This window comes from Cricetulus griseus, chromosome 3 (genome assembly GCF_003668045.3).
Source record: "Cricetulus griseus strain 17A/GY chromosome 3, alternate assembly CriGri-PICRH-1.0, whole genome shotgun sequence".
NCBI classification, from domain to species: domain Eukaryota; kingdom Metazoa; phylum Chordata; class Mammalia; order Rodentia; family Cricetidae; genus Cricetulus; species Cricetulus griseus.
The window spans coordinates 81,718,634-81,738,949 of record NC_048596.1 but is presented as its reverse complement, the minus strand read 5'-3'; the positions used below and the strand labels follow the sequence as shown (position 1 = coordinate 81,738,949).

Here is a 20,316-nt window from a genome sequence, read left to right as displayed (position 1 = left end):
CGGGCCTAGCGGGACTCGGGCGGGACCCGCGGGGACGCGCGTTCCGAACCTCTGTGCGCCAGGCGGGTGACGTACGGGGGCGGACTAGCCTCGGGCCCACACGCGAAGAAACAGGCTGGCGGCTGTCTGGATTCCGGTGCGACCACAGGCAACAGGCATGCAGGAGGAAACCGAGTCAGGGAGTTGCGTGGTGTGGAGCTTCGGGGTGAAGACCCGGACCACCCGCAGAGCTTCCGATGGAAAGCAGGGAATGGGCTCTGTAGACTGGTCCAGGTAATTCCAGTGTAGGCAGACAGTGGCCCATTTGGGGAGTACTTAGGTGTGGACAGATGGGTTTTGATCTCTTCTTGCCCCAAGCTTTTCTGAACTCCCACAAACTCAAACAAGCTCACTTGTTCCTTTGAAGCCCATGTACCTTGGTCGTGGGGTCCTGTGTTAGTCTTCCAGGCATAACAATGGTATGTACGTCGTGATGTTAGGAGACGGAACCACGTAGCCACAAGTCCTTGGTTACGGGAAGAGTGTTAGTTTTCCTTCATTCCAGAGCTTTCAGATCTCAAAGTCAAAGACACAGATTCATTCCTAATCATTCTCACTCTTTCCCAGTCCCTTCTAGACCCCTCTCCCTTTTCTCTTTTCTCGATTTGTACTGCAGGATGGCCTCCAGCTCAAATTATTCCTGCCTTAGCCTCCCAACTACTGGAAGATTTTCATTCTTGTTACATTGACTGTCTCAATACAGTATCAATAGAACCTTCAGTGATCTGTGGTGTTAAATGTATTTGGCAGAATTGAAGAACCAATTTCCTTTTTTTTGTTTTTGTTTTGTTTTGTTTTGGTTTGTTTTTTCGAGACAGGGTTTCACTGTGTAGCTTTGGAGCCTATCCTGGCACTCGCTCTGGAGACCAGGCTGGCCTCGAACTCACAGAGATCCGCCTGCCTCTGCCTCCCGTGTGCTGGGATTAAAGGCGTGCGCCACCAACGCCCAGCGAAGAACCAATTTTCTTACTTTAATAAATTTAAGTAGCAATATACAGCCGATGCACGGAATAGTTACAGGTCAGTAAATATTTATTGACTGGAAACTGAATTGGTAGTATATAAAGGGAAGAGAGATGAGTTGGAAGGAATAGAGAATAGAGAGGAAAAAGAGAGTTGTGGGCTCAGAATCAGTCAGTACCCCTAAACCATCTAGTTCAACCCATAGGGTTTGAATCCTTCTTCTGTGTAATACTTGTTATAGAGCAAAATGTTTCATTTTGATGTTCTTTAAGTTCCACCCTTAGGGTCCTTACCTGAGGATCTATAGCAATATTTGAGTGTCCTTATATTTATTGTTGTCTTTTATCCAGAAAATCCACTTTTCCAGGCTAATAGTTATTCATAGTTCAGTTTCAACTACATCGTGTGGTTTGTTTCTTTTCTCAATGTTGTGAAGAAAATCCCTGACAAAGTCAGGCAATGATGGCACATGCCTTTAATCCCACCACTTGGGAGGCAGAGGCAGGTGGATCTCCATGAGGTCGAGGCCAGCCTGGTCTACAAAGCTACACAGAGAAACCCTGTCACGGAAAAAAAAAAAAAAAAGTCCCTGACAAAAGCAACCCAGGAAAGGGTTTGTTTGGGCTCACAGTGTGAGGGTACAGTCTGTGGGGTGATAGGGGCCAAGGAAAAGTACCTTGACCCTGACTTGGGAACAGGGATTGGAATCACACCAATTCTGGAAGTCCCTGAGCACAAAACCCCACCAATCTTTGAGCACAGATTCCCACCAGTCCCTGAGCTCCCCCCTCCCCCCCCTGCCTCCAGCACTAAATCCCACCAATCCCAAGCCACCCTGGAAAGCTCTGCCCCCAGCCAAGGAACCCCATATATCAACCTAGAGGCAGAGGCAGCCACCCTCCTGGATTCTTCCTTCACAGTAAATCTCTTGAGTGAGATTTGTTGTGCTGTGTGACATTTTCACTGGAGCGAAGCCCAGCGATAACAACTTTGGCTGGATCAGAACTATAGGGGAATCCTTCCCCTAGTGGAGCAGAGTTGTTACACTCTGGGGGACCTAAGAAAACTGTAACACTTTTGCTGGGGAAACTTGCCCTTAAATGGAGCAGAGCTGTAACATGCTGTGGAATACTCGTTTGGTACACTGTGAAGATGTGTTGCTCTCATTGTTAATAAAAAGCTGATTGGCCGATGGCTAGGCAAGATTTTCCGGGCAGAGGGAATGCTGGGCAGAAGAAGGCTGCAGTCAGGAGATGCCATGAGACACAGAGCAAGCAAGATGGAAGTACATACTTGAGGTAAACGAGCCTCGGGGCAGCACATAGGTTAATAGAAATGGGTTAAGTTCTAAGAGCTAGCTAAAACCGAGCCTAAGCTATTGGCCAAACATTTATAATTAGTATTAAGTCTCTGTGTGGTTATTTGGGGAACAGGTGGTGGGGCAGAAAAGTGCCTACAGTAACACTTCACTGGACCTGGGCAGAGCTATAACTTCTTCTCTGGGGAAAACTTCCCCTGCCAGGGCAGAGTTGTTACTTTGGGGAAGACTTTCCCCAGAGCAGAGCTATAAGCTCCTATGCTTAACAAACACTTTGTGGTATTCCTTGGCTCCTGACTGCCAGGATATCTTTACATCCAAGCTGCAATGCTTATGTAGTCTATCATTACAGCAGGAGCTCATGGTCATGGCAGCCAGGCCCATTGCCTCTATAACCAGGAAACAAAGAGAGATGGATTCTGGGGTTCAACTCACTTTCTCCTTTTTATTCAGTTCAGGACCCCAGCCCATAGGATAGGTGCTGCCCAAATTCAGAGAGGATCATTCCGCCTCAATCTAATCCAGGAACTTCCTTTACAGACATGCCCAGAGGTTTGTTCCCTAAGTGATTCTAGACCCTGTCAATTTTGCAGTGTCACAAGTAGTGTTGGGAGGTACTGTATGGGGGAGATAGTTCCTACCTCCAAGGGCTCTAGTGGGAGCCAAATGAGATAATATATGAGAAGATGCCCTGGATGTTGAAATAATCAATACATGATTTTAAATATTGATAAAGAAATTTGCTTTGCCTTCTGTTGTGGAATCAGTTTTCTTTGGTGCTGTCATGTCTGGGTAAAATCAGGGACAAAAGGTTTCAGTGTTCTCTGAAAAGCAAGTGAATTGATGACGCAAAGTAAAAGCTGTTGAGCAATGAGGTGGTGATGATGGGTTCTGTATATGGCCACCATGACTTCAACTTAGATGACTGTCCAAGTTATTTTTCTTGTGCTGTGATAAAACACTGACCAAAGGCAACTTGGGGAAGAAAGGGTTTGTTTCAATAAATAGCTTCTAGTCCACAGTTGAAGGACGCCAAGACAGGAACTCAAAGCAGGAACCTGAAGCAGAGACCATGGGAAACGATACTGACTGGCTCCCGTAGCTGTGGCTAAGCCAGCTTTCCTTATGTAAACCAGGACCATCTGTCCAGTGTTCATATTGCTCACATCAATGAATCTTGACTAAGAAAATGTCCACAGACATGTCCACAGGCCAGTCTGTTTGAAACAGTCCCCCAGTAGAGACTCCCTCAGATGACTCTGGTTTGTGTCGAATTGAAAAGCTCAAGCTAACTGGAAGAACGACTAAACCTAATTCTTATATACATGTAAACATTGTAGTTTTATATAGTAAGAACATAGTATATTCACCTTCTTAGAGGAAGCACAGAGCTGGGTGTAGTGGTGCACATCTGTAATCCTAGTACTCCAGGGGCCAAAATTGAAAGACCCAGCATTTGAAGCCAGCCTGAGCTACAAAGTCTCCCCCAAAGACCCAAGAAAAAGGGGTGGGGGATCATATTCTTTCTGGTAATCTTATCCCTGAAGTTAGTTATTGCATTCTATTACCATGAATCCACTAAAAAATTATCACAGGAACTCAATTTCATGAAAACAAGGTACAACATCAGTCAGTATCTAACTTAAGTCCTTTCTCCCTGGCTCCACTGTTGCTGTGTGTGCACCTGCCTGCCTCCCCATCCAGTAACCTATTTGTAAATGTTCATCAGTGTTCTTCCTCATTTTCCCAGCAACAACTATAAAGTTTTTGTATTCTCAAGATTGCGTTGTTATAAATAAGCTTCCTTTCTTCCAGTGCTTCTAATTAAATCATAAGAGTGGTTTGTGATGTTAATGGTTTTGAGCAACAGTGAGCCTTGGTATTTGAAGCTCTTCATTGCCTATTTTAACACCATTGTGATTATTGCTATCAATATCCTCTTGCTGTTCTTGATTCATCAATTAATCACTCTCAAGCTCAGCAGCCCTGAATGTCATTAGAAAGTAGGTCCCTCATCCCACTGGTCAGATCCTAGCATGGGTCCGCCCTGAATGCATGCTTCTTCCTCCAACAAAGCAGATGAGCCAGCCAGAGAAAATGACACCAACCAGCTCTGGGCACTGCTCATCAGTGTTAATCAGTGTCTTCTCCCACCTCCCATATCCACTGGTCCAAGTTTTAACCCAAATAAATGGTCCTGCCAGTTAGCACAGGGCACATTTACTGAGAAGATGTCTGCAGTTGGGAATGGGCAGGAAATCCAACTTGTTTATGCCAACACACATATAGTGCACACTTTTAATTTCAGCACTTGGAAAGTAGATGAAGATGATCTCTATGAGTCCCAGGCCAGCCAGGGCTATGTAGTCAAACTCTGTCTCAAAACAAAGACTACTCCCCCCCACACACACACAAACACAGAAAGGCACACCCTACCACTCATGGCTCAGTGCTCTCTGGGCTTTGGTACCACCCATCTTTCACATCTCTCCTAGCTTATGTCTTCACATACTCTGATCTGTAATTGCAGGGAAAGATTTTTTGCATCCATCTTCTCTTCCAGCTCTTGTCCTCTCTTGTGTTCCTCTCTCTGCCAGGCTTCTCAAAGGAACACATGACCCCCTCTCACACCACTCTCATGCCTACTGCCTTTCCAACCCAGAACAGAGTAGCTTCCACCCTGCTTCCCCAAGGAGTTGTTGTCCTGCCTCAGTCACATGTATCTACTTATGCTGGAAACTTGTCTTTGTCACTGGGTCAGGCATGACTCTTGCTGCTTATAGACAACAACAGCTTACGTTCCATCTCAAGGAGTGTCACCTCAGTCCAGAAATGCAGTGTATCTTGGCTGCCTCAATTCCCACGATCCCTAAATTCATTCACCAGCCTTTGAATGTTGTATAAAATGAACACCAAGGAAAAGAGGTTATTACAGATAAACAAGTAGGTGGTGTTCACAGTTTACAGCCACACATTCACTTAGGACTTCATTCATTCCCGGCTACCTCTGCTCCCTACACAGTCCCACTGGTTCTTAGATTAAGGCTCATTTACCATGCATATATCATTAAATTCCCCAGATCAATGAATTCTGCTTAAACTCTCTGATAATAGAGAAGTTATAGACTCTATAAACAGCACACCTGATTTCCTTAAGTGCTTACAGCACAAGTTAGAACAATTTTCCTAAGTGCCAGAGCACTTAAAAATTGACTTGAGAGTAGCTTGGTGATAGAATACTTGCCTCAAATTCACACAGTCAGGTTTGATACCCAGCAAGAAGGAAAGAACAAAAACAATGGATCAAACTGTGGGTAAACCACCTTGTTTAAAAAATTCATGGGGTACTGGGTATGGTGGCAGCACTGGGTATTAATCCCAGCACTTAGGAGGCAAAGACATTTGGAGTAGTACCAGTTCAAGGCTAGCCTGGTCTGCAAAGTGAGTTCTAGGCCAGTCAGGCCCATACAGTGAGTCCTGTTTCAGAAAACATCATCAACAAAATAATAACAAACAAACGAAAACATTTCGGGGGGGGGGGGAAGCAGAGATGGCTGGGGGTTAAGAGCACTGACTGCTGTCTTTCAGAGGTCCTGAGTTCAATTCCCAGCAACCACATGGTGGCTCACAACCATCTGTAATGAGATCTGGTGCCCTTTTCTGGCATGCGAGCATACATGCACTCAGGTCACTGTATACATAATAAAAATAAATAAAATGAAACATTCCTGGAACTGAGGAAATTGTTTAATAGAGTCTTTGTAATGCAAGGATGAGGGCCCTGATTTGGGCTTGATTCCCCAGCACCTATGATGGGGAGGTGGATCCTTGGAGCTCAATGGCCAGAAAATCCAGCAGAATTAGTACATTCCAGGTTCAGTAAGAACCTGTCTCAATAAATAACTAAAGAGGACACACGACACTGACCTCTGGACTAGCACACACACACACACACACACACACACACACACACACACACACACACACTTACTTCTGCACATACACATGTATGCATACACACATAAATGTTCTTTTAAAGATTTATTCCATGTTAGTGTTTTGCCTGAATGTGTATATGTGTGTTTGCTGTGTGTGTGTGTGTGTGTGTGTGTGTGTGTATACTCGCGCATGTGTGTGTGTGAGACCTGTTGAGTCCCTAGTGCCTTTGTCTTAATCTGCTTTGCCTTTGTGGTTACCATAATGTTTGGGCAAAGTCTGAGGTTGTAGTGTTTGATGAAGAGTCTTGGACTCTAACATAAAGCCTTGACTTTCATGCAAGGGACAAAGCATCTTACTCATTTTGAATAAGGTGCCTTAAAGAAATCAACCTATTGTGGCTGGGGATATAGCTCAGCAGGAGAACACTTACCCTGAAGAGTCCTGGGTTCCAATCCATCACTGACTTATTTGAATAAATAAATCAAAACCAATAACCTGCAATGAGCAATTTTGTTTCATTTATGTAAAGTACCAAGTGAAATAAAGTTTAAGAATGTTTTATTCTAAGAAGGAAATTGCATCACAAATGTCAACAAAGTGTGGAATTGAACATTTTCTCCCTCCCTTTAGAGTATGAAGCTGAGTTCCCTACCCTTCCAGAAGAGTATAAAGTGAAACAGGAAGGTGCAGTTACAGTGAGCTCGGTGAGTATTGCCCAATACTCAGTGAAAGCAGTACCAATAATCCTGAAGGTCACATCCTGGCTGGGGAAGGAGAGAGGGGAGACACTGGAACTAGAACTTGCAACACTGTTCTTCTGAGAAGGGAGTGGGATCGCTGCCTCAGGGGGTAGCTTCCAGCGCAGGGCTCAAAAGGAATCCATAGCACCAGTGCGTAATAGACTTTTTTCAATCTGAGGGGTTAAGGAAAAAGACACTCATGCTCTCTCTTGATGGTTTCCTTCTTTATTTTCTTTTCTTCTTGCTCTTTCTGCTGTATACATCTTTTCTACAGCTAATATACCCCAACATTTTCAGGCAATGTAGGATTTACAATGTGGCTGTTTTCCATATCCCCTAACATGATTACATATTACAGGTGCAAACAAATTATCCTAAGAACGCATGTACATTCATACCCAAGCATCTTGTTATAGATTAACCATGTAGGCAAGCAAGATATTCTCAGTCAGGATGCATTTTTTCAGTTACAAAGAAAAGGCCAATTACTTCATTATTTATCTTGAAGGGTAATCTTATAAGGAATATTAAAGGACTCATAAACCTAAACTTTTATATATGAAAAAGAATCAGTCAGGCTAGAGAGATGGCTCAGAGGTTAAGAGCACCGACTGCTCTTCTAGAGGTCCTGAGTTCAGTTCCCAGCAACCACATGGTGGCTCACAACCATTCGTTATGAGATCTGGTGCCCTCTTCTGATGTGCAAATATACATGGAAGCAGAATGTTGTATACATAATAAATGAAATCTTAAAAAAAAAAGAATCAGTCAACTCTACTTTAAGCTTTAGGATGCATATCCACTCTCTGGTATATATATCATCACCTTTGATCATCAACCAACCCTAGCAAGGAAAGTATGTCAGCTAGTAACAATTAGAGTGCTTTGTATTTTTGACCTCAGCTATGTGTCCTAGTGAACTTTAGATTGTTTTCTAGGGTTTTTCATCTCAAAGCTATTATCAAAACATCTGATATAACCTGACATTATTCTAAAGCTTTGTTTCAGCTACTGATGCACAATGAAACCTGTGACTACATTTTTCAGCATTAAGATAATTAGGGCTGGGGCTGGAGAGATGGCTCAAAGGTTAAGAGCAGTGGCTGCTCTTCCAGAGGTCCTGAGTTCAATTCCCAGCAACCACATGGTGGCTCACAACCACCCATTATGAGATCTGGTGCCTTCTTCTGGTGTGCAGATATACATGGAAGCACAATGTTGTACACATAATAAATAAATAAAAAGGATAATTAGGGCCATCCTAGCTCCTAGGGACTCAATTGTTTTCCTTAATCATTAACTTGAGCCATGGTCTATGCAGCTCCTTAGGTGAAACTCATAGGCCCTGACTGTAGCATTTCCTTGTGTTTATTTTTATTCATCAAAACTCTTATAAGCTAACATTATTATTATCAGTTAGACAGTACAGCTTAGGGAAGAATCATCTTCATAATAATCCACATGTAAAAATGCCCAGCAGAAAGGGATGTTACCATGAGATAAACACACTACATTACAGGCAGTGGAAATATCCCCACACCCATTCACACCCTGCCAGATACCAGGGAAAGTTAGCAGCAGCCCACATGTAAAGGTACAGCAGAAGCCAAAGACATTCCCGGATCTGTGGTCTCAGGGCCTTGCCTGTCCGAGATTGATCCAGTAAAGAGTTTCCCCCTAGTGGGCTGACACCTTGAACTTCATTTGCCACCTGATGCTCCTCTGACATGGCCACTGGCACTTTGAACCTTGGTGATAGATTTTACTAAATGGGACAGCTCACATATCCTTATGACCATCTCACACTGTAAGAGATGCTTGCAATGGATCTATGTAGTGACAATTGTGGACAGAGCAGGTTTCTCTGAGAAGACCAGCAGCCAAGAAGGGAGTACCCTTGGAAATATACCTTGGAATTGCATACATTTGACAGCCTTGATTTTTGTTTTTAAGACTCAAGAGGTAAAGGGACTTGAGCAAGGTCACAGGGATGAACCAAAATTGAATTCTGTAGATGCTGAGTAATTTTCATCATCGCAGGCCTCTTTCTTGTTTTGTGACTGTTCCTTTTTGCTAACATCCTGTTCTTACTTTGTGGGTGCAATTCTTACACAAATTTCTCTGCAGACACTAATTCTCATTATTTTTCCTGAATTATTTTTTCTAAGGATAGTTGTTCTATTTATTGGTTTTAGTTTTGTTTGTTAGATAGGGTCTCACTATATAAATGGGACTAGGCTGGCCTTGAACTGCACATGTAGTTCAGATGATCTTAAACTCTTAATTCTCCTGCCTCAGCTTTCAAGAGTGCTGAGTGTGCACTGCCATATCTGGATCTTGCTTGCTTTACTTATTTATTTAGAGACAGGGTCTTGTGGTGATCTTGCTTGCTTGTTTTATTTATTTATTTAGAAACAAGGTCTTGTGGTGATCCTCCTTACTCTGCCTCTCAGGTGTGGGGTGGGTTTACAGGTGTGTACCACCAAGCCCAGCCATGGCTTTACTTTTTGATCTTTGGTTTTTATACTATTGCTTTTCTTGATCTGTGTAGAGAGCTTTAGCTGTGTACAATCTTAAATGGGAGCCTAAGAGTATTTTTCTGTATAGCTAAGTACCTTCAGGCTAATAGAGCATCAGAACCAGTAGGAGATGATTGGGTAGATGGATAGGTAGGTAGGTAGGTAGGTAAATAGATGATAGATAGAAAATAGATGATTGATGATATAAATAGGTGATAGGTAGATTATCACTTTTATTCAGAATGTCCCCCCAACTTGTCTATCTGACACAGAAGTTCATTCCCTCATAAGGTTATAAAAAAATCAGGCATTGTGGCAAACACCTTTATTCCCAGCACTTGGGAGGCAGAGGCAGGCTTATCTCTGAGTTCAAGACCACACTGGTCTAAAAATCGAGGTCTAGGACAGCCAGGGCTACACAGAGAAACCCCGTATTGAAAAAGCAAAAAAAAAAAAAAAAAAAAAAAAAAAAAAACCTGATAGCAGCAGCAGCAGCAGTAGTAGTATTAATGAAGAGGAGGAGGAGGAGAAGGAGGAGGAGGAAGAGGAAGAAGAAGGAGAAGAGGATGACAGAGGGTTGGTGAGATAGCTTGATGGGTAAAGGTGCTTGCTGCTAAGCTTGATAACCTGAATTCAGTTGTTAGACTCAAAGGGTGGAAGGAGAAAACCAACTTCTAGATTGTTCTCTGACCTCCACATATGTGCTGTGGCATGTGTGTATGCCCCCCATAAATAAGTTGAATTTTAAAATTAAAAATAAAGAAAATTCAATTATCGAAGTTTTGGAATTCACTGCCCTACCCCACTGCCTGTAGGTCACGCCATTGGAGGAACTGGTTCCTCATGGCTTCAATATGGAGCACTACCTCCCAGTGCACCCATTGCCAGTGTTGCCTCCTGAGCCTTGTCCTCCCAAGAAGGCAGAAACAGTAGAACCCAAGACCTGTAAGTAAGAAGGAGAGCCTTCATCTTCTATCGTTTGGGGTGTAATATTCGAACTCACAGGGTAGGGTGGTAGTGGTCAGACAAGTCAGTATCTGCATTGTAGCTCTTCGTTTTGTTTTGTCTTTTGAGACAGGCCTGGAGCTCCCCAAATGGTCAAGATGGCTGGCCAGTGAGCCCTAGGACTCCCTTCCCCCCAGCTCTGAGATCACAAGCCCACACCACCACACCTGACTTTGTTCACATTGGTGCTGGGGGTTGAACTTAAAACCTGAGCTATGCTACCTAGCTCCCCATCCCCATAGAAGAATGTTGTTGGATCTCTGACATCTTTGAAAAGTTATTTCTCAGCAGAAAGAATGTAGCAAGCACTGTGATTCTGTACTAAATTGTAAGCTATAAACAGTAAGGGCAAACAGATGCATATCTTAGAAAGCCTCCTGTTGTCAGGCCTCTAGGTCCAGCCTGTTGGTCCCTTTGAGGCCCAGCTCATGAGAAAGAGCCTCCCTATGCTCTTTCTCCATGTTTGTTTTGTGCATTCTACCCTGGGCCCTGGTCAGGCAGTGGTGCTGTTATTGTGGCTGTCAGGCCCCATCTGTCATACTCCCCTATCCCAGCTTCTCTCTAGCCTCAGTTCCCGTCGTACCTCATGCTCACACCCACTGCTCCTGCAGACACTGGCCTCTGTGCTGTGACTGCCTGGGTGCTGTAAGAAGGTGAGAACTTGACCCAGGTAGGCCTGGACCACCCTTGCTAGAGTCCAGAGGCTTACAGGGCCAAGTTTAGTTTCTTAGTAACCCAGTCCAACTCAGCAACCTGACAGTGACAAGTAAGATCAAGCTATTGAATAGATGGCACTTTTTAAAAAAAAAGATTTATTTATTATGTATACAGTGTTCTGTCTGCATGTTTGCCTGCATGCCAGAGGAGGGCACCAGATCTCACTATAGATGGTTGTGAGCCACCATGTGGTTGCTGGGAATTGAGCTCAGGACCTCTGGAAGAGCAGCCAATGCCCTTAACCTCTGAGCCATCTCTGCAGCCCTTAGATGGCACTTCTTTTGTTTTGTTGTTTCTCAGACAGAGTCTCCCAGTCTTGCCTTGAACTTTCTATATAGCCAAGGCTTGCCGGGAACTTTTGATCCTCCTGCCTCTACTTCTTGAGTGCTATGAATCCAGGCCTGCACCACACCCAGTGTCTTGGGTGCTAGAGATTAAAGCCAGGGCTTCCTGCATGCTAGACAAGCACTTGGCCAACTGAGATACTATAGCCTCAGCCCAGATGGAATATATTTCCTTCCTTCCCTCCTGCCCTCCTACTCTCTTTCCCTCTTTCTCTCTCTGTTAAGCAGTAAGTGTCTTTTTCAGATGAACCTATGTCTTGGGATTTTCAGTGGGAATATGCTTGTTTCAGGTTCTCCCAGAGATTATCTGGAAATGTTCATCTTTCCAGTTCTGCTCCCTGGAATGGCCAACCTGCTTCACCAAGCAAAGAGAGAAAAGTGTTTTGAGGTCAGTGATTTGGTGGGATGTCCATATTTTTAAGTTCTTGCTCATTTGTTTCAGTCTGATGGTAGCCCATGAGCTTGGTACCATTGAGTTGCTATTCTTAAAAATGACCCCTTGGCAAGGGAAGCCTGAATTTGGGCTACTTGCCCCCTTCCTCCCACTTAGCCACAACATCTAGTACTACATAAAGATACATATACTGCCAACTGTGGTCACCCAGGTTCCTGAGAGGTTACCAGCCACCCAGCCTTCCTGCCTACCATTCTCCTGGGCAATCTGGCATCAAGCAGGTCTCTTGGTTCTATCCCTGTTTGTTGTAAATGCTGTGTCCTACTTTCATTTCTGTGGCTGTATGCAACACAGGGGAGGAAAAGGTTTATTTGACTTATAGTTCCAGATTCCAGTCCGTCACAGCTGAGAAGTCACAGTCTAGGAAGTTGGAGTCATTTCTTACCCACAGGAGAGAGAAATCAATGCAGCAGGCTCCCTTGCTTCCTGCTAGCTTTCTCCTTTCTTATACTGTTGAAGAGCCCCTGCTTAGGGAATGGTGCTGCCCACAACGGGCTGGGACTTCCTATATCAATTAATAGTCAAGGCAGCCTTCCAAAGACATGCCCACTGACCAATCTGGTCTAGATGACTCCTCATTAAGCTAATCTGAAGTGACTCTAGGTTGTATCAAGTTGACAGTTAAATCTAACAGTACACTGTGCTTGCTTCTTACTTGTCTCTGGATTGATCTTGCTCCTCTCCTAACTTTTTGATTGGTTGGTTTTTGAAATTTTTTTACATTATTTATTTCTTTATTATGTTTATAACGTTCTGCTTCCATGTATGCCTACAGGCCAGAAGAGGGCACCAGATCTCATTACAGATGGTTGTGAGCCACCATGTGGTTGCCGGGAATTGAACTCAGGATCTCTGGAAGAGCAGCAAGTGCTTTTAACCTCTGAGCCATCTTTCCAGCCCTTGAAATTTTCTTTTTAAACAGGATTTATTGTACCCCAGGCTCTCCTCAAAGTTCTTATCTTGAACTCCAGATCCTCCTACCTGACTCCCCAGCTGGTACCAAGATGCTATGCCACTGCCTCCAGCTTCCACACTAAGTACTGTGGGAGAGGTTTGGCATGCACCAAGTGCTCAACACTCTCTCTCTCTCTCTCTCTCTCTCTCTCTCTCTCTCTCTCTCTCTCTCTCTCTCTCTCTCTCTCTCTCTCTCTACTGTGCTGCAGTTACTTAAGCCTATCTACTGATCCTGCTGCAGCCTGTGTAGAGCCCCTCAGGGCTTCTCTTCTCTGCCTCTCACAGGATGATTGGAGGGCTGTTTCCTACATGGTTTTGAAAACTAGACTTTTGGATTTCCTCTCTGGTTTGTGAACTTCCCTAGGGCAACAAAAACACCCTACTTACCCCAAATAGGGTACCAGTGACCAACCAATGTAATAATTTCACCAGGGTCCAACTTGGACAACCAATGTTTATTGGGCTTACTTACAGAGTGTGGGTAAGAACTTACTAACAGGAGCAAGGTTGACCCCAAAGCAGTCAAATCACTGCCAGGTATCATCCTAACATGGGTGGCAACCTCCCCACATCTGTATAGATGGTGTCTCCCTTCTAGCTAACCCTCTACACTCTATATATTTTAGCATCTGCAGCTTGGGAGGGGAGAGGTATTGGAAGGAGTATCTAGAATTTCAGGTAAGGGTCTGATGACCCTCCTCTACCCCTCCTGTGAAGAAACAACAAGCCCGACCTTGAGACTCTCCTGTAGGTAGTTTCACCTGCTCTCATGGAGATGGTACTGGCCACAATGCTCAGAGGACAGAATTACCTTGAACTTCTGATCTTCCTGCCTTTACCTCATGAAAACTAGGACTACAAATGTGTGTTACCATGTCTGATTTTAAGCATCGCTTGGTATCAAAGCCAGGGCTTTATGCATGCTAGGCTGCACTCTACAAACTGAGAGGTATTCTCTACCCTACTGGTAGGAGTTGGCATAGCATCCTGTGTTAGCTTTCTGTCACTATAATGAAATCCCTGAGATAATCAACTGATAAAAGAAAAAATGTTTGGTTTTGGCTCACAGTGTTGGCGGTTCCCCATGACCAAGTCACTGTTGCTTTGTGCCAGGCACCACACCATGGTGGCAGCAGAGGGCAGAATGAAACCACTCACATGACAAGCTAGAGAACAGAGAGCAAAGGGGCTGGAACTTTTGGTGACACCCCAGTGACCTGGACTTTGTATTAGATCTAGCTCTCCCAATAGCACCACCATGGGGACTACCTTGAACACTTGCCATGCCATGTGACAATGGCAAATCTACATGATGAAGCCAAGATCTCCTAGCCTGGCTTTGAAGGCCCTCTCTAGCCTTCCTTCCTTCCCTTCTTCCTTCTCTTGCTCTCCTTTCCAAGTTCCCACCAGCTAAACAGATGCCCCTGTACCAGCCTCACCACTTGAGGGCCTCTGTGCATTTGCTCCTCCTTGTTTTAGAAATCACTCCTTGTGCTCCTCTCCTCTGCATAGTTAAGTGCTACTTGTTTTCCAGACTCAGCTGCAGGACACCTCTCCCGGGCTTCCAGCTCCCTGGAGGCCCAAAGGAGAGGCAACTGATCCCAGCTCTCAGATTTCAGAGCTCTCATCTGTTCCTCATTTATGGTAAATTCAGACAGCCTCAATTAAGACATTCTTAACCCACATATATTTAATTTTATACATGCCTGCCTTCCCAACTATTTTAAGTGTTCTGAGGACAGAGTTCCTATCTTAGTTTTGTACTTCTCAATGCTTAGTAATGCTCTCCCGAGCCCCTAGCACATGGTAAACAGGGGTTGGTTCTCAGTGAGTGCGCACTACTGGACATCAAAGATGCTCAGTTGTTACTGTGTCCTTGACCAGCACCCGGCTTGCTTTTGGAAGGCCATTTTGTTGGACTTATTCCCTAGAGAGAAGTTCTGGACACACGAGGGAGCAAGACATCTGTTCCTGAGTTTTAGTCAGTAGCAGGAGAAAGCTCAAGGGCCAGCAAATGGCACAGCCTGATTCCCTAACAGTAATTAGCAGTCAGTAAATCAGGCCTTGGTGAGGAGCAAGACTCTGAAGTCGAAGTTACATAATTTTAAGTCTGTCTTTGGCAGGTGTGGTTCCACACACTTGCTGTCTCAGCTTCTTAGGATAAGTTGAAGACTGACCTTGGCAACTTGGGATGATGACGTCTCAAAAATGAAATTTAGAAAGGGGCTCAAGATGAAGATCAGCAGTGCAGCTCTTCTCTAGCATGTACAAGGCTCTGGTTCAAATCCCCAGCACCAAAGGGGGAAAAAAGCATGCTGTCTGCTTGGGGACGACTATCTCATAGACCCTTCATTAACCTCCATAAAGCTGGTGGTTCTCATCTTGCAAGTCATCTTCCCAGTCACTGCAGTTTCCATGCACGTGAAAGGAGGACAATCACATGGCTGCTGCCAAGTGCTGTTTTTTACCAAGATGAAACAAGGTCAATCAGCTCCCCAACCTGCAGAGATCTCAATTAAGTGGTAACTCTGTATCAACTTAGTGTCTGTACAGCAAGTGCTTCTCCCATGTGACCTCCTTCTTGTTTCTGGTTCCTGATGTGACTCAGCACTTAGTCCCAGGCCGAGGAGGGATAGGGTGGGAGAACCAACTTTACAATGATTTCATGAGCAGGTTTATTTTATTGATAACTTCATGCAAAAAGAGAAAAAGGGTCTGGTTCATACCTGCCAAGCAATACCTTATTGATCTCTAGAAGGTTCTCCATCTTCATTAAGAACCTGCTAGATCCTGAGCAGTTCTACTCTGGTGCTCAGGTTGCCTAGGCCTTCTTGTCCTCCCTGACAGTGCAGGTCAGTTGCTGTCTGTGGTCCTGGGGCATAGAGGAGGACAGGAGCGTCATCTCTTCTACCTGCATGAGGCATGATTGGTCTTCACACTGCTCTGTAGGAAATGACTAGTTTTACCTCGTGGGCCTGGTGCATTCGTACTGAGGCGCTTCGATGCTATCCCGTATCTTGCTGCTCCACGCCCAGCCAGGCCACAGTCAACACAGTGTTTTTATTAGCATGTGGCTTTGCTGGGGTAGACTGTAAACCAAAAAAGAGATGATTAGCAGCAATTCCAGTGTCACAATAGAGGAGACTCTCCTCTCTCTGTTTTGCCTGCCATTGTAGTAGCCATTGGAAATAGAGGGGCTGGGGAAGTAGCTCAGCCAATAAAACACTTGCTGTGTGAACATGAGGACCTGAGTTTGATCCCCAGCACCTATGTAAAAGTCCAGTGTGGTGGCATTTACTCAGAATTCCTCTGGGGAGACAGAGACAGGGTGATCCCTGGAACAGTCTAGCCAGCCTAGCCAAATAGTAAGCCCCCAGTCCCAGCAAGAGACTTTGTCTCAAAAAAAAAAAAACAAAAAAAAAAAGAAGGTGGAAGGTGCCTGAAGAGGAGTGACACCTGAAGCTCTCCTCTGGCCTCCATACATATGCAGACATGCACACATACACCTCAGACACAGGTAAAACTTAAAGTGGGGGAGGGAGATATTGAGGAAAGTGAGAGGAGCTGTCATCACCTGGATTTGTTGTTTTTGGCCCATCAGCACCAACTAAGTGCTTGCCATTTATCAGCCCGTTCCACCAGAACTTTCTAGATTAGAACCTCCTTTTTCCACCCCCACCCTCTGGGAGGAAAGTCTGAAAACTCAGGGAAATTCATTTTTACCTAGGACCACCCAGCTAGTAAGTGACAGGGGACACCTTTGGTGATCCCATCTTGGCTCTTGTCCCTCCTGGTCAACAGAATTGAAGGCCATGTCCAGCACAGACCCTGGAAGTGCTGCCACTTTCCCCTCATTGCTGTTTTCTGGGAAACAGATGGCTGCTGGCCTTAGGTTATGAAGGCTAAGCTGCTTCAAATTCTCACCTCCCGCTCACAGGCTCAGTGGCTTCCTCTTACTACTTGTGTTCTCTTTTAGGATCTACCCTCCCTTCTCTCTGTGGTGTTAAAAGATGCCAGGTCTAGCTGGGTGGAGTGGGAATGAGGCTGGAGTGGCTGGAGAGGAGATCCCTCTCTGGGCCCAGCGTGGTTCCTGGAACTCATCCTGTCACTGTAGTTCTTGTCACAGAATGAAAAATCAGAGGACCTCTTGGTCACTTTTTTTTTTTTTTTTAGCAATTCTGCCTTCCTCTTTGTGTGCATGTGTGTGCACACGCATGTACGTATGTGTGTGTGTGTGTGTGTGTGTGTGTGTGTGTGTGTGTGTGTGTGACAGTCATCTGTGTGTTACTGTGTGGAAGCCAGAGGTCTACTTCAGGTAGACATCTTTATTGCCCTCCATCTTATTTCTGAGACAGTTTCTCTCAGTGAACTGTTCTTACCCTCTGAGCTAGACTAGTTGGCCACTTGGCCTCCAGTGAGGAGGGTTACACACATATACCACATGTGCAGCTTTCATGTGGGCCCTGGGGATCTGAACTCAGGTCCCCCTGCCTATGCAGCAAGTGTTTTACCCACTGAGCCGTCTCCCTGGTCCTGCCCTTTTTCTTATGCTGTTGCTGGACAGAGTAGATTCAGTGTGCTGCGGCCTTTTATTAAGTTGAATGCAGGATAGGATATGATGAAGCCATGAAATGACCACAGTGGAGTCTTTGCAAGAATGTGATGATGAAGCCATGAAATGACCACAGTGGAGTCTTTGCAAGAATGTGTGCGGGTCTGCTGGTGACATGACTCAGTGAATAAGAGTTCAAAGCCTAGCATATAGCACACAGAGGCACAGACCAATGTGCACACACAAGGTTATCTGCATGTCAATGAACTCAGGTGATCATGGGGCCCAGGTACTGTAGACAAAGAGTATCTGTCTTCTTAGGACCTGGCCCTGTCCTGAAAGCCACAGACACTAGTAAGCCCTGTGGCAGGTGAAGAGTGGTGGAGAGGTTCTTCTTACCTCTCTCCCGTGGGTCTGATATTTCTCACAAGATTGACTGGAGAGGAGCAGTGAGAGTAGAACGGATGCTGTGTTCCTTTTGGGACCTAGGGCAGCTGTGTTCACCATAGTGTGTTTACCACAGTGTGTTCTTTTGTTTACTCTGCTCCTCTTCTTCTAATTTATACCCTTCAGAGGGTATGAAATCACCTAAAAGGGCCATAATTAAGATTTCACATTGAAGGTTGTGTAGCTAATATTTCATAAATAATCTTGAAACAAAGGGACAAAAAAAAAAAAAAGAAACTGAAAAACAGTTTCCAGCCCTAGGCAGTGATGAACTGCTTTCAAAGAATCCAAGGTATTTCTGTGTGTGTTAGGATTAATGAGACAGACTTGTGCCAGCTTGTATTTCATCTTTGACATCCAGCAGATGAGCTGTGGCTGAGTAAATGAAAGCAATCTAAACATCAGATGTCAGTACCAGCATCCCACACTAGGAGGCTGGCAGTTGGAGGGATGCAGGGGAGGGAAGAGGGGAACAGAATGATGACACTGAGAGTTCTAAGTCAGCCTGGGCTACATATCTATCTCAAAAACAAAAGACAGAAACAAAAACAAGCAGTCGGTCATTGCATGTCACACAGGATTTGGATATGGCAGTAATGTGTATGTGTCATAGTGACAGATCAGGGAGAATGTGAGTTCTTAAGGGTTTGCATCTGTAAGAACTGATCAGTGCTCTTGGGCATATACCCAAAGTATTCTCAGTCATATCACAAGCACATTTGCTCAACAGTGTTCATAGCAGCATTATTCATAATAGACAAAAACCTGGAAACAACCTAGATGCCCCTAAACTAATGAAGAATGGAAAGGAAAATGTAGTACATTTACTCAGCTGAAAAAAATCATGACCTCATGAAATTTTCAGGTAAATGGATGGAACTAGAGAAAGCCATCCTGAGTGAGGCAACACAGACTCAGAAAGACAATGATCTTTCATTCACTCATAAGTGGATATTAGATGTAAAGCAAAGGATAACCAGACTACAATCTATAGCTCCAGAGAAGCTAGGTAACAAGGAGGACCCTAACAGGGACACATGAATCGCCGTGGGAAGGGAAATTAGATGAGAACTGGGTAAACTGGGGACGGGGTGGTGGTAAGGGAGAGGGGAGAAGGCATGAGACCATGAGGGAACGGGATTGTGGGTGAGGGGATGCAGTGGAAGAGCAATGAAATAAGTATCTAAATAGAGAGAGCCACTATGAGCTTAGGGAGAAACCTGGTGCTAGGGTAACTCCCAAGTATCCACAAGGAGGACCCCAGCTAAGACTCCTAGCAATAGTGGAGAGAATACCTGAACTTGCCTACCTCTGTAATCAGATTGGTGAATACCCCAACTATCATCTTAGAGCCTTCATCCAGTAATTGATGGAACCAGACACAGAGATCAACAACCAAGAACCAGGCTGAGCTCTGGGAATCCAGTCAAAGAGAGGGAGGAGCGAATATATGAGCAAGGGAGGTCAAGATCATGATGGAGAAATATACAGAGACAGCTGAACCAAGCTTGTAGAAACTCATGAACTCTATAGTCCTACAACTATGGAGACTCCAGGGGACCAAACTAGGCCCTCCATATATGGGAGAAAGTTGTGAAGCTTGGACTAACTGAGAGGCCCCTGGCAGTAGTACCATGATACAAACCTGGTACATGAGATAGCTTGTTGGAGCCCATTCACTATGATGGGATGCCATGCTCAGCCCTAATGCATGGGAGAGGGACCTAGTCCTGCCCCAACCTATTGGGCTAGACTATGTTGACTCCTCATGGAGCCCTTACCTGTGAGGAGCAGTGGACTGGGGGTGAACTGGGAGGGAGGTGAGGGGGCAGGAGGAGGTGTGGGCAGAACTCTGGTTGGAATGTAAAATGAAATAAATAAATAAAAAAAAGGAACTGATCATTGTCAAAGGCAAACCCAGGATCCCATTTGACCATGTATATGCAGTATGGCCTTAAATAATCCCAGTTTGGAGGATGGAGAGGTGGTGCAGCAGTTAAGAGCACTTGCTATTTTTGTAAAAGACCTGAGTTCAGTTCCCAGCACCCATGTCATGTAGCTCCCAACTACCTGTAACTGCAGCTCCAGGGGATCTGATACCCTCTTCTGGCCTCTTTGGGCACCTGCACACATGTGACATACACAGACAGACACATACATGCACATAAATAAAAATAAGTCTTTAAGAATGAGCTTTAGCGTCTACACTCTGCCCTCTGTCCTGTGGCGGGCGCCCGAGCTTCAAGTGAGTCTGGGCACTGCTCTGCTCCCCAACCTCCCCCATCAACCCCTTCTCGATTCTGCCTGAGCCCACCGGGGCAAGAG

The 20,316-nt window shown here is 44.9% G+C and overlaps 1 protein-coding gene across 3 annotated transcripts in view; it reads left to right on the top strand.

Moving 5' to 3' along the window:
* LOC100763057 (IQ domain-containing protein K) overlaps positions 1 to 20,316 on the top strand; it is a 115,351-nt gene that overhangs the window by 308 nt on the left and 94,727 nt on the right. For all 3 annotated transcript variants that reach the window (XM_027410175.2, XM_027410174.2, XM_027410176.2), the window contains exons 2-4: positions 6,890 to 6,963; positions 10,334 to 10,463; positions 11,875 to 11,972. In XM_027410175.2, the coding sequence (XP_027265976.1) occupies positions 6,890 to 6,963; positions 10,334 to 10,463; positions 11,875 to 11,972 (302 nt within the window). The remainder of the gene's footprint in view (positions 1 to 6,889; positions 6,964 to 10,333; positions 10,464 to 11,874; positions 11,973 to 20,316) is intronic.